This window comes from Marmota monax, unplaced genomic scaffold (assembly GCF_021218885.2).
Source record: "Marmota monax isolate L192 unplaced genomic scaffold, Marmota_monax_Labrador192_F-V1.1 WCK01_AAM20220418_F8-fsc00368, whole genome shotgun sequence".
Taxonomy (NCBI): domain Eukaryota; kingdom Metazoa; phylum Chordata; class Mammalia; order Rodentia; family Sciuridae; genus Marmota; species Marmota monax.
This window is the reverse complement of record NW_026695118.1, coordinates 634539-647374: the sequence shown is the minus strand read 5'-3', so window position 1 is coordinate 647374 and position 12836 is coordinate 634539. Positions and strand designations below refer to the sequence as shown.

Here is a 12836-nt window from a genome sequence, read left to right as displayed (position 1 = left end):
CCCTTCCTAAGGGGAGAAATAGTATGTGCCTGTGGGGGGAGTTCAAGCCTCTTGGCCATAAATGTACGTGGGATGTTCCACACCTTTTGGCTGGTGGCAGCTGTCATGACATGTAGTAAGCACAGGTGTTGAGGAAGCAGTTCTTTTACACATGAGCTTGTGGAATGCATGCTACCTTCAGACTAATCAGACCCAGCTTCTGATCTCTTCTGTACCTTTTTTTTTTTTTTGGTACTGGGGCTCATTACCACTGAGCCACTTCACCAGCCCTTTTTATTTTTTATTTTGAGACAAGGTCTTGCTAAGTTGCTTAGGGCTTGCTAAGTTGCAGAGGCTGGCTTTGAACTTGTGATGTTCCTGCCTCAGCTTCCCCAGCCTCTGGGATTACAGGTGTGTGCCACCGCACCCAGCCATTCTGTACCTTTTTTTAAATAATTTTTTTCCACAATAGTTTTATTCTATTTATTTATTTTTATGTGGTGCTGAGGATCGAACCTAGGGCCTCACACATGGTAAGTAGGCGCTCTACCACTAAGCTACAACCCCAACCCCAGTCTTGTTCTGTACCTTTTCGAAGCTTCAGTTTCATCATCTGTAAAATTTCTAAGAAGACTGAATACACCTACTTGTTTTGAAGATTGAGCTGTTGTTTTTTTATGTATAAGCAGAGTGCTGGTCAAATGTGAGTTGACAGTTGCACAATCTACCATTTGGGTACATGTGGGATGCCTCCTCTCTGGGACTTGGTTGGAGGGAGTGATGGCACTTACTGCTATTGCTGTTAATGTGAAATTACACTTGTGTTCCTGTGCCCACCATTGCCTTTATCATGCTGTTGCATGCTTTGTTTCTGATTTCCCGGAGGCTGCTGGGCTGCTGAGCATCTTCTCTAGAGAGCTGACTGTCCATTTGTTTTGTTGGCCAGTACTCAAATAGTGACTTGGTGACCGTTTTTTCTCCCCCAGTTCTGGGCATTGAACTCATGGGCTTGTGCATGCGAGGCGAGCACTTTGCTACTGAGCTATAGCCCTAGCTCTTTTTATTTTGAGACAGGATCTTACTAAATTGCTGAGGCTGGCCTCAGACTTGTGATTCTTCAATCTCAACCTCCTGAGTCATTGGGATTATAGGTATGGCTACTGAGCCTGGTATTGGCATTCTTTTATGCCTCATTTCCTCTTGGTAAATTGGTGGAGTGAACTCTCTGTTTCCTTTGAATAAAGTGGTTATGGGCTCTGAGATGGCATTAGGGCTGTCCAAAAGCGTTGCTGATGGTGGCATCTGATGGTCTGTGGAAAGGCTGACTCTGACTTTTTTTGTTCTCCCAGAAGGAAAGTGACCATGGAAGACCTGGGGGAGAACACCACTGTCTTGTCTACCCTGAGATCTCTGAACAACTTCATTTCTCAGCGAGTGGAGGGAGGATCCGGCCTGGATGTGTCCACCTCTGCCCCAGGTTCTTTGCAGATGCAGTACCAGCAGAGCATGCAGGTGAGGGGCATGTGCTGGGTGGGGTCTCTTTTAAAGACACCTGGGCTCAGGTGGGGCCTGTTCAAGTTCTACACAATTGAGGCAGGTGAGTATTAGGTAGACTTAGAGGCCAGTTGTGGTCTTCCAGATCTCATCCTGGGCATTTATCATTTGGGGTGCTAGTTGGAGACCAGGACCTGCCCTGAACTGTCTTGGTTAAAGGCCTGCCTCGTAAGCACCCCAAGAGTGGACATGGTGCATAGCCATGGGTTCATACTGATGTATTCATGGATGCTAAAAAGCCAGTCTGTTCATTTAATTGAGGACAAAACCCAACTGCGTAGGAGCATGGGTGCCAGAATTATGAGCATACTGTCCCCTTGAAGATGTAACATAGAGAGGCTGTATTGTAAACACAGGCACCTGGTCGCCTAGTCAGCCTAGTGAGAAAGCCAGGGCAATACGGAGGGACTGGATATTCTGTTTTAGCCTATAGGGGTCAATTTGCAGATCCTGTGATTTTTGCAGTTTTCTCTGATTGCAGTTATATTTCACTCCATTCCAAGTTCTTGCGAATGCTTACTGTGGATACAGTTGCAAAGGGTTCAGGTCTCCTGAAGGACTTCAGGCCCTAGAGAGTCATGGGCTTAGTCCTATTCTGGGCTGGGACATCTGGGCCCCCAAGGAAAGAAGTGGTGTCTTGGCCTTTCCTGAGCCCTGTCACTGCACCATTGCTGTACCATCCTCCTCTCGGTCTTCCCTGCTTGTGTCTATCTTTCTCTTGTCCACCCTGCATGTGCTCTGGATTCTGTGACCCGTGTCAACTGAACCAGGTAAGGCTCATGTACTGATTGGCAAAAAGGATGGTGTTTGTGTGGTTTATTCAGTGATGGAATTACTGTTAGTTAGAGCTCGAAGTTGCACACTGCCCTTTCTTGGGTCATTATTCTGAGATTAGACCTATTATACTTTTTGTGGTAAAAAAAAAAAATGTTTTTTGTAACCTGGGAATTGAACTCAGGGGGCACTCTCTCACTGAGCACATCTAGCCCCCTCCAGAGCCCCCCCCCCCCGCTTTTTTTTAAATTTTGAGACAAGGTCTCACTAAGTTGATGAGGCTGGCCTTGAACTTGGAGGTTCTCTTATCTCAACCTCCCGAGTCACTGGGATTATAGGTGTGTACCACCACTGTTATGAAGAGGCAGTGTTAATAGGTGGTTATTATCTTTGATTTCTGGCAAAATAAATTGGTAACTTTGGTCTTAAAAAATGCTATGATTTTAAAAAGTGGCATAATGTTATTGATGCAAATGTCTGGGAAATTTAGCTTGTCAAAATCCATGGGAAAATGTGTGCCAGATATCGAGGCGCACGCCTGTAATCCCAGTGGCTCAGGAGGCTGAGATAGGAGGACTGTGAGTTCAAAGCCAGCTTCACGATGGCGAGGGGCTTAGCAACTCTGTGAGATCCCGTCTCTAAATAAAATACAAAATAGGGCTGGAGATGTGGCTCAATGCCTGAGTGCCTCTGAGTTCAGTAATCCCTGATTAAAAAAAAAAAAAAATCCATGGGACCTGGGGATATAGCTCAATTGGTAAAATGCTTGCCTCGCATGCTCAAGGTCCTGGGTTCAATCCCCAGCATCACCAAAAAAAAAAAAAGGAAAATCGTGGGATTCTTTAATCAGAATTGGACCTTGGAGGTCCCCATTGTTTACTGTTACAGACTTCCTCAGGTAGGGATCAGTGATCAGTCTGTACCCAAGTAAGGTGGGTAGGAATCATGATTACAGACCTGTCTGGGACCTGACTCTGGTCATGTCCTGCCCTGGATGCCAGTCATGTTTCTTTTTCTTCCTTTCAAGGCTCCCTGAGTTGTAGGTGAGGGACCTGAGGACAATCTGGGGAATTTGGAGGCAAAAATGGATGGGGTGTCCTGTCTGCCAGATGCCTGCTCCTCTTTTTAGCCCTTGTTTTAGTTGGGAGTGTTTAGTTGGGAGTGTATTAAAAAACCTCAGTGTTGTTTAAACACAAAGGAAAGTTTTAAGTTGTTCTTGACACATAGCCGGCGGGCAAGTATGGTGCCCTTGGTCCCTGTGTGGTGACATCCCTATAGATGGAGAGGTTCTGACTTTCTGAGACAGAGTTAAGAATGAGAAGGCTAGTGAGTATGAAGAATGGGTTTAGGAACCTCCAAATATCAACAGGTCAGAGTTACAATGAGGTGAAATCTAATAAGAATAAAGAAAGAACCCAGGTGGGAGGGCCAGGGGAGGAGCATTGCTTTAGCTAGGGCCCTCACCCTGTGGGCACTGTTGGCATGGGGCTGGGCACTTTTTTTTTTTTTTTTTTTTGCAGAACTTTCCTGGGCACTGTCAGATGTTTAGCAACAATCCTGGGCTTCTGCCCTTGTGTATTGGTGGGCAGCAGCACTACTATTGCCATTCTGTAACAATCAGAAGTGTCTCCAGACAGTGCTAAGTGTCCCCTGGGGCAAGATTGCCCCCATAGGAGACCATGCTAGCCCAGTGGTTTACAGACTTTAATGTGTATGTGAGCTTCCTGAGAATGTGTCTAGAAGTGATTCTGATTCAGCTCAAGGGTCTGTGTAGGTTAAGTGTTAGGGAGGTACCAGGCAGCAAGGCTTTGGTCCCAGTGAAAACAGTGACTATGAGAGACTGTTGGCGTGTCCTCTGGGACCCTTTGAGGCTTGAATCACCTGCAAGTACTTATCTCTTGTGGGCCTACTTCTAAAGTAGCCCCCAAATTCTGGCCCCATCGTAGACTCTAACCTTCTGGTTACTCAATTGAATGCTAACTTGGTGTTGTTGCAGTGGGATTTTGAAGATCTAATTAACGTTGCCAATCAATCAGTGGACTTTAAGTTGGGGAGGTTCCCTGGGTTTCTGATCTAATCACATGAGCCCCTTAAAAAGATTGAGTCCAGATGTTAGAGTCAGAAGAGTTGGACTCAGCAGGGGAGGGAGTAGGGCATGTGGTGAGGGGGGTGAGCAGCTTCCAGGTACTGACAGCCAGCTGAGAAGTGGATCTTGTCTTTCACTGGTGGGCTAGCCAGGGGTTCCTGCCAACTGCCTTAATTTTAGTCTTAAGAAACTTTGATCAGAGAACCCAGCCACATGTCTGCACTTCTGATCTGCAGAGCCCACCGCCTGTTAATGAGTGGTGTTTTTAGATGTCAAGTTTGTGGCAGTTTATTATACAGCTATAGAAAATGAACACACCTTCTTTCCTAGAACAAGCTCACCTACTGTCATCTTAAAATGCGTTTCCTTCTGATTCTCTTAATCTTTCCTTGCTTGTTGCCTCTCACCCACTTCCCACCTGGGGACCAAGACCTTGCTGGAGTGGCACTTGGGGTGCGTTGAGCTGAGCAACTTGCCTTGTTTGACGTGGCTGCTGAGGATTTTCTTTCTCTTTGGGTACGACCTTCTCAGTTGGAGGAAAGAGCAGAGCAGATCCGTTCGAAGTCCTACCTCATCCAGGTGGAGCGGGAGAAGATGCAGATGGAGCTGAGTCACAAGAGGGCTCGAGTGGAGCTGGAGCGGGCAGCCAATACCAGCGCCAGGAACTACGAGGTGGGTCCAGGTGGGCAGGGTTTGTCCAATCAGCCTCTGGGGACAATAGGCTGGGTGCATGCTTACCAGGCTGTAAGAAGTCAGGAACCAGCCAGGGCAAACTGAGGCACTCTGCATGAGGATTGCCAGGTTGTTCCTCTGAGGATACCTATGGTGGGTCCATGTTAGCTGTGCTGGAGAAGGGTGACTTGATATGGGGACAGCCACAAAGTGGGGATTCTCTGGCTGTGTTTACTGCTCAGTGAGGCCACAGTGCCAACAAATCTGCTGGGTGTCTTGGTTTCCTCTTTTCTCTGCAGAAATTGGAATGCAGATCTGGCAGATCTACCAAATGGTGCAGGGGTGACAGGCTTAGAACATTACTGAGTTGCATGAATTGTCTCACCAGGGTGTTTGTAGGGCCTCAGGAAAGTGCCCTACTCTCGCTGCTGTGCTTGCTCTTGGCTTCCCAGGACAGCAGGCAAGTGCAGCCTTGCAACTCCAGGAAGGCTCAGTCCAGGAACCTTCTGTCGGCATTGCTTTGATTAACAGTCCTTTGCCAGGTTTTCACTAAGTGCTGATCAGTTGTGGAAAGGCTGCCAAGATTCAGGCAGTTCCACAGACAGGGAATCTCTCAGGCCTTCCTCCCTTTCTTTTCTGGCCCCCACTTGCCGTGTATACATGTGCTCACAGTTTCCTGTCCCTGTGTAGATCTCCTCCAGGGTGTAATGAAAGTTGGACTGTTAGAGCCAGGAATGTAGATTCCTGCCTTGCTGTGCTGTCTGGGCTCATGAGCCAAGACTTTGAAGTGCCATTTTTTGAGTGGACAGACAATACCTGGGGCCCTTGGACTGTATGAAATGCAGTGCTAATGGAAATGGTCCTGGCTCTCAGGCAGAAGGATGGGCCCTGGAACTATTGGAGTTTCTCTGGGCAAAATCCCTTGAAGGTAGGGCCTGTGTGGCTGCCCTGGATCTCCAATGTCTGGCACAGTTGGTGGTGCCTTTTGGGTACCTAAGAGCATTTGAGTGAGGAGTTGCAGCAGGGTCTGTTAAAGCTCAGGGGCACAGAGTGACAAACTTGGGAACTTGAGAAGCTTTTCATGACCACAGACATGCTGAGGGGTCCCTGGGAGCCATGGCAATTAGTCGTTTTCAGATTGTCCCTTGAGTCTTGGCTTCTACATTGTTTTTTCAGGGGCTGCCAGGTTGCTGGTAGGTGAGTGTGGAGGACAGGCACTCCTCTTCCTAAAAATACTGATTAGGTGGTAAGACCTAGGGTCTGAAAGCCTACCTGGGCTCCTCACCTGTGTTTGACTGGCAGTGCAGTAGTGATGTGTGGGAGGGCCCTGGGCTGACAGAGCAGTTTCTTTATTTTTGGGGGCTGGGATCAGGCCCATGTAGAACTCATGTGCTCTACACTGAGCTACACCTCCAAGTCCCCTAATGGAAGATTCTGCCTTGCAAAAGGGTCCCCTGGCTATTTTGAGGCTGCACTTGAAGTTGCATCCCCTTGAGTCCTCTTGTGGTAGAGATTGGCCTTCTTTCCAGAAAGCTTCAGCCCTATGTGTGTGCTTTTATTAAACTTTTCCTGGGTTTTGGGCTGGAATGTCCTAGGCAAGGGTGGCATAAGCCTTTACTCTGAATAGGACCTGGGGGAAGTTCCTGGTGGTCCTAGGAGGGAGCTGGTGCTGGCAGCTTCCTGCTGAATCAGGCTGGTTGAGCTAGAAGGCAGGGTGCGGGTGGGTGGCACTCACCATCTTTCTTCTTGGGATCTGGTTCCTACTGTCTGAAGGGTCTGAAGGTGAACCCTTCAGGCCCTCATGAGTTGTCACAGTGGCATGTGTCCTAGTTCTGTCCCTTCCTCACCAGCATAAGCAACATGGTCTCCCTGAGGGTAATGATATGTGGTGTCTTTGAAGGGCCGCGTGACCAGATATACTTGTGGCAGATCTAGCTCCCCTGTAAATGGTTCTGTTTGTAGGCTGACTTCCACCTGTCCCTGCTCCAGTCATTGGCTCGTTGGGAAGTGCAGACTCATTTTAATGATGGCCTGAGTGCAGTTCGACAAGATCTGCTGGTGCTGCAAAAGCTCAGCTTTTTTCCAAGGTGGATTCTGAATTTTACATTTTCCATGCTCCATCTTATCCCTGCTCATCACTGAGCAGTCAGTGTAATGAGTGTGTGGTGTCATCCATGCTGAGTGCCCTTCAAGGGCCCTGGTTTCTTTCAGTGGGAGCTGTTATGCTACTGTGGCAGAAGCACTGGCATTGCCATCCCAGTCCCAGGTTTTCACTTGGTTTTGCTGGGGACTTGGCTGATGGTTCTGTCTGGCTATTCTGTGGGCCTGAATGGCCTAAGTCGGGAATGGAGTATCCTTGTCCTGATACTCCTTTGGGATTTCAACTCACTCTGGCCATGCTCTTCCTTCTCCATAGCGTGAGGTTGACCGCAACCAGGAGCTCCTGGCGCGTATTCGGCAGCTTCAGGAGCGGGAGGCTGAGGCCGAGGAGAAGATGCAAGAGCAACTGGAGCGCCATAAGCTGTGCAAACAGAGCCTGGACACTGCCAGCCAGCAGCTGCGGGAGAAGGAGGATGGCCTGGCCACAGCCAGCGAGGTAAGCACGGGCCTGCATGCAGGCCCTGGGGTTTGCTTTTTTTGCCTTCAGCTATTTTCCAAGGGAAAAGAACAAGTGACCTCCCAACTTCACCTAGTAGCAACGAGGCATCCTTTAAACTATGCTCCTCACATGTGCACCTGCAGTTTTTACATGGTCATAATCAGAGTAAATAAATTAATTTTCCATTCTGTGATTTTCAATTAGTAAGTGGAGCCCTTTTTTGTTCTTTGTAAATATGAATTTTAGTGGTTGGCTAATCCATTTTTGTCCTTTTTCCAGTGTTTGGTTTCCTTGTGTTTGCCCCAATAGCCCCCTGACAGGTAGTTTTGTGCATGCAGTCTGTTTATTTCTGTTATGTTTTGTTTGGACAGACTCGAGGAATAGAGTGGCAGACCCAGTCACAGCTCTGTGGTGGTTGTTGCTAGTTGCTGGGTTGTGTTGATAGCCACCATGGAGTATCTAGTATTGCTGTAGCTTTCCCTGTTCGTAGATGGTGGTATGTTCTGGAAATACTTTTTTCCAGAAGATGTAAGTAGGTGCCTCTGGATTTGCATTTCTTTGATTATCAGCAAAGTCTTTTAGCATCTCTCAGCATCAGAGACTGCCTTTGAACCAGGATGTATATGAACTGTAGTCCCAGGGACAGCTATGTATGTTGTAGAGACAGCCTGAGCGTTAGTGCTGGTGGGTACTGGACTCCTCTGACCTTCCTGTCCCTCTTCTGTGGTGTTCAAGATCACAGGTGCGGAGAGGAAACAGATGAGAACCACCTGAGGGGGGGGACACCGTGTAGCATCATTGGTATTCTGTCTCCGTGTGGCTTTCTCCACTTGATAGATCCTCAGGAGCGGGCTGCAGGTTATTTTTGCCTTGGCAGCACTGGGGAGCATGTTAAGGTTGTTCCCACATCTGTCTTCTGAAGCGAGTGTTGGCAGGAGAGGAGGCGTGATCAGCTTCCAGAGAAGCTGGCTCCTGCTTCTGGGGAAGTGGGCTCTCTGTGGGCCCTGGGATCTGCGTTTTGGCCCGTGTCGCTGTTCTGTGGCCAAAGGGAGCTATACATACACTTCAGTGAAGGGTAGAAGAGGTGGTCCTGAGTGGGGCCATGTCCTCAGAGAAACCCTCTCTCATCACTCAGTTCAAAGTCATAGGTCTTCCCCGTTGACTGCATTCTCCTATCACAGTGCCCCAGTTTATGTTACTTGCCTCTCTGAAGTTCTCCGTTTCATCTGTTTACTTGCGGATGGTCTGACTTTCCCCAGGATATTTGTCCTCCATCAGGGCAGGCTGGCTCTGGTGTAGTGCTTAGTGCTCAGTGCGTGTTTACTGAACTCAGCAGGCCATTGATGGATGTGTGTGTGTGTTTTAAAAATATATATATTTAAATATATATATTTAGTTGTTGATGGATCTTTATTTTATTTATATGTGGTGCTAAGAATCAAACCCAGTGCCTCACACATGCTAGGCAAGCACTCTACAACGGAGTCACAACCCCAGTCCAGTGGCTGTGTTTTTAATATCTCCATTTTTTTCTTTTTCTTTTTTTGGTATGGGGGTTTAACCTTAGGGCATCCCTAGCTCTTTTTATTTTTTATTTTGAGACTGGGTCTCACTTGTTTAGGGCCTTGCTAAGTTGCTGAGGCTGGCCTTGAATTTTTGATCCTTCTGTCTCAGCTTCCTGAGTTGCTCTGATTATAGGCGTGAGCCACCATGTCTGGCACCTCTGTTGTTTTTTGAGTCCCACTGTGGTGCTCACTCTTGTGATAAAGTGAACCATACAGATTGTTGAGTATGGGGTGCCCCATGTGTGTTTCCCAGAGAGTCATGCTTTGAATAGCACCAGTGTGTTTCCCTGGGTCTTGGGTTGGGTGCAGTTCTCAGGAAAAAGAAAGGAATGCTATGGCTTCTCTGCAGAGGATGCTACCTGGGGAGGCCCCTTGCCCCCTACAGTTCTACCCAGTGTGACTTACTGGGGTGAGGTTGCTGGACCCATGTCTTGCCCTCTGTGTGGGCTCCCTAGGGTGGAATTTAGGCTGTGTTAGTTTGCATGACAAGGAACAGGGCTGGTTTTTTGTGTTGGCTTGACCAGCATGCTCTTTCCCTCAGGAAGGGGTTGGTGGTGGATGAGGTGATGTCAGAGCAAAGAGTGGTGGTTCCTTCACATGGCTATTCTGTGGTGTCAGGTGGACTTGTCCCTCCTGGAGGCTGCTGGATGGGCCCTGCTGGTTTTGCTCTGGGACTATCTCTTTCTGAGTACTGTAGCCAACCTAGCTGGTTCTAACCCAGCTTGCTGGCCTGGGAGTGCTGCATCCTTACTGATGGTTGGAATTGTGGTGTGAGGATGGTTAGAGGAAGAATTCTGGGTTGAGAGCGTAATGAGAGCCAAAGAGTGGAGGGAAGGCTAAGGTGGATGCATGGTGTAGGGTCACCGTGGGCCTAGGGTAATGGGTATAGAGGCCACCAGGCCTGAGAGGCTAGGCCCATTCTGGCTAGTGGCAGCTTTGCTCTGGGAGTCCCAGGACTAGCTTTCCTCGAGGGCCTGGTTGTAACCTAGATCTGTCTGTCAGCTTGTGGGGACTATGACCCAGGGTTCTGGCCTGCAATACTTCTGAGAGTGTCTGTCTCATCTACCCAGGTGTAGGCTCCCCAGGGGTGGGCTCTGTTCCCACCTCATGGTAACAGGCAGGAGGTGATGGCTCTTCCTTTCACTGTAACTTGCCGGGAAGTTACGTCTGCATCCATGAGCCACCTGGAATCTCCTCTCCTTTCAGACCATCAATGTGTTAAAGGGTCGTGTCTCAGAGCTGCAATGGAGTGTGATGGACCAGGAGGTGCAGGTGAAGCGCTTGGAGTCTGAGAAGCAGGAGCTGAAGGAGCAGCTTGACCTGCAGCTCAGGTGAGGGGGAAGGAGCTTGGGGATATGGGGCTTTGCCTCTGTGTCTGTGCCAGGCCCTGGATGCTTTTCTCACCGCGGGCTGCAGGAGGGATTGACACAAGGCCTCTGAAACTGGGATTCTGAGTGCTAGGATAGGGGGTGTTTTAAATGTTTTTGAGCCTGGATGAGGGCAGCAGCTCCTCCTTCCCAGGGTGGCACACCTTTTCAGAGCAGGCTTCCAGAGAAGATCTTATGCTGAGCTAGGTTTTGAAGAACATGCAAGACGTCCCTTGAATTTGTGTGGGCTGTGGATGGGAAAGGACATTTTAGGTTTGGGGGACATGGTAAGCAAGATAGATGTGGGAAAATCTGGAGGATGGTGTGGTCAGGAGGCTTTGGGTTCTCTCCTGAGGAGTTGACCCTTCCCTTACCAGCTGTAATCTGAGTTTTTTGCTTCTTGGGGAGAGGGGTGATCAGGTCTGAGTGTGTCCTTTCTGTGGTTGCATCAGGTCTGGTGATCACTGGTGGAGGGTGAGCAGTGTGTGGAGAACTGTGGGGTGCTGTTGGTGGCCGATGTTCATCCACGGCACCATCCAGATGAGAGCCACTGCAGGGGCTACTCCAGGACCTCGGTGTACCCTTGTAGTGGCCTTGTCTGTGCCAGGAGCTTAGGCTGAGAGTATTCTCAAGGTGTTCCTTCATGTCATGCACTCTTCTCTGAACAGGAAATGTCAGGAAGCTAATCAGAAAATTCAGGAACTTCAGGCTAGCCAAGAAGCAAGAACAGACCAAGAACAGAAGATTAAGGTGGGTTGCTCTGTGTCAACCTTGTGTGTGTCCTGCAGGCATCTCAGGGGTGGTCTTAGCCCTTCTGCCACCCACTATTTGTAGGCCTTTCTGAGCTGAAGGTGCCCTCAGTGGATGTTAGCCACTGTCCCATCTTCTAGGTACTGTGCTGGCTGCCAGGAGGCCAAGGTGAGCGAAATAATTATTTCTGCTCCCAGGAAGCTTGTGTCCTAGTGAAGAAAGGCCCACTAGAAACACAAGGAAAAAAGTGACATTGGAGATGGTACAAAGTAGACCTACAAAAGTTGAAACCCTGCCCACAGTCACATACTGGAGAGTCACTGAAATGGGTCTCCAAGCCAGGTCCATCTGATGGGAGCTCAGGCCACATGTTTCACTGTGGAGGGTGTTGCCAGAAAGATGATGCCTTGAGATCCCTTCCATGGTCTCTTGTTGCCTTTGGAGTAACAACCAGGCCCTTCAGGAGACCCGTGGCCATGGCTCCCTACAGCTTCCCACTGTGCCTGCTTGGGCAGGTTATGCGCTTTGCTCCTGCTCTCCTTGACTGCCAGCCTGCTTAGCACCCCCACTCGCCCCCCACAACTCGCCTTCTTGGTTAGCTTCTCCTGAACCTTGTCCTTCCCTCTATGACCCTTAGCCCACCTCTCAGTCTTTGCTTGCCTGATTTGTATTCTGTGTCACTCTGCCTCTGCCACTTGACTTAGCCCCTTACAGAGCTGGACTCTGTGCCACTTATTATTTTTTTTTGTTTTGTTTTTGTTTTGCGGGGTAGGAGGGATTGAACTCAGGCACTTGACCATTGAGCCACATCCCCTGCCCTATTTTGTATTTTATTTAGAAACAGGGTCTTACTGAATTGCTTAGCACCTCACTAAATTGCTGAGACTGGCTTTGAACTTGCGGTCATCCTGCCTCAGCCTCTTGAGCGGCTGGGATTATAGGCATGCACCGCTGTGCTTGGCTTTAGTGGCACTTATTGATAGACCAGTTTGGATATAGTTTTGTACTCAGCCTGTTTGGTGATTGTCCCTAAATGCCAGTGTGCTTCTGTTGAGTCCTAAGGTGACAGATGTTGCAAAGAAGTCTGTTCTTGCAGTTGAAATGGACTCAGTTGCTGCAGGAGTGCTGCTGGTGCAGAAGTGACTTCATGTAATGAGAACGTTATGTCCTTGCTGAGTGTCTTTGGGCCAGGTGTGCCAGTGGTTCCTTCTGGATAAATCAGTCTGGGAGGAACCAGATGGATGGATGCATTTATGTGGTGTGGATGGATGCTTGCACAAGTGGGCAGGACTAGAGGTGGCTGAAGAGGACACAGCCAGAGTCACATCAGGTGCAATCTCAGGAGGAATCTGGGGTTGGGGCCTAATCCAGGGAGATTGCCAAGGTTCTGGTACTGGGACAAGTTAGCAGAGGAACTTTGTGGTTCCTATGAGTAGACTTTATTTTTTAGAAAAGTTTTAGGTTCACAGCCAAATGGAAGAGAATATACA

At 48.8% G+C, this 12836-nt stretch overlaps 1 protein-coding gene across 4 annotated transcripts in view; it reads left to right on the top strand.

Annotated features, from left to right (window-relative positions):
* Mad1l1 (mitotic arrest deficient 1 like 1) overlaps positions 1 to 12836 on the top strand; it is a 351813-nt gene that overhangs the window by 1490 nt on the left and 337487 nt on the right. For 2 of the 4 annotated variants that reach the window (XM_046428170.2, XM_046428171.2), the window contains exons 2-6: positions 1329 to 1491; positions 4925 to 5065; positions 7482 to 7661; positions 10436 to 10560; positions 11265 to 11346. In XM_046428170.2, the coding sequence (XP_046284126.1) occupies positions 1342 to 1491; positions 4925 to 5065; positions 7482 to 7661; positions 10436 to 10560; positions 11265 to 11346 (678 nt within the window). In that variant the 5' untranslated portion in view covers positions 1329 to 1341. The remainder of the gene's footprint in view (positions 1 to 1328; positions 1492 to 4924; positions 5066 to 7481; positions 7662 to 10435; positions 10561 to 11264; positions 11347 to 12836) is intronic. The other 2 variants (XM_046428172.2, XM_046428173.2) reach the window with 1 other exon arrangement.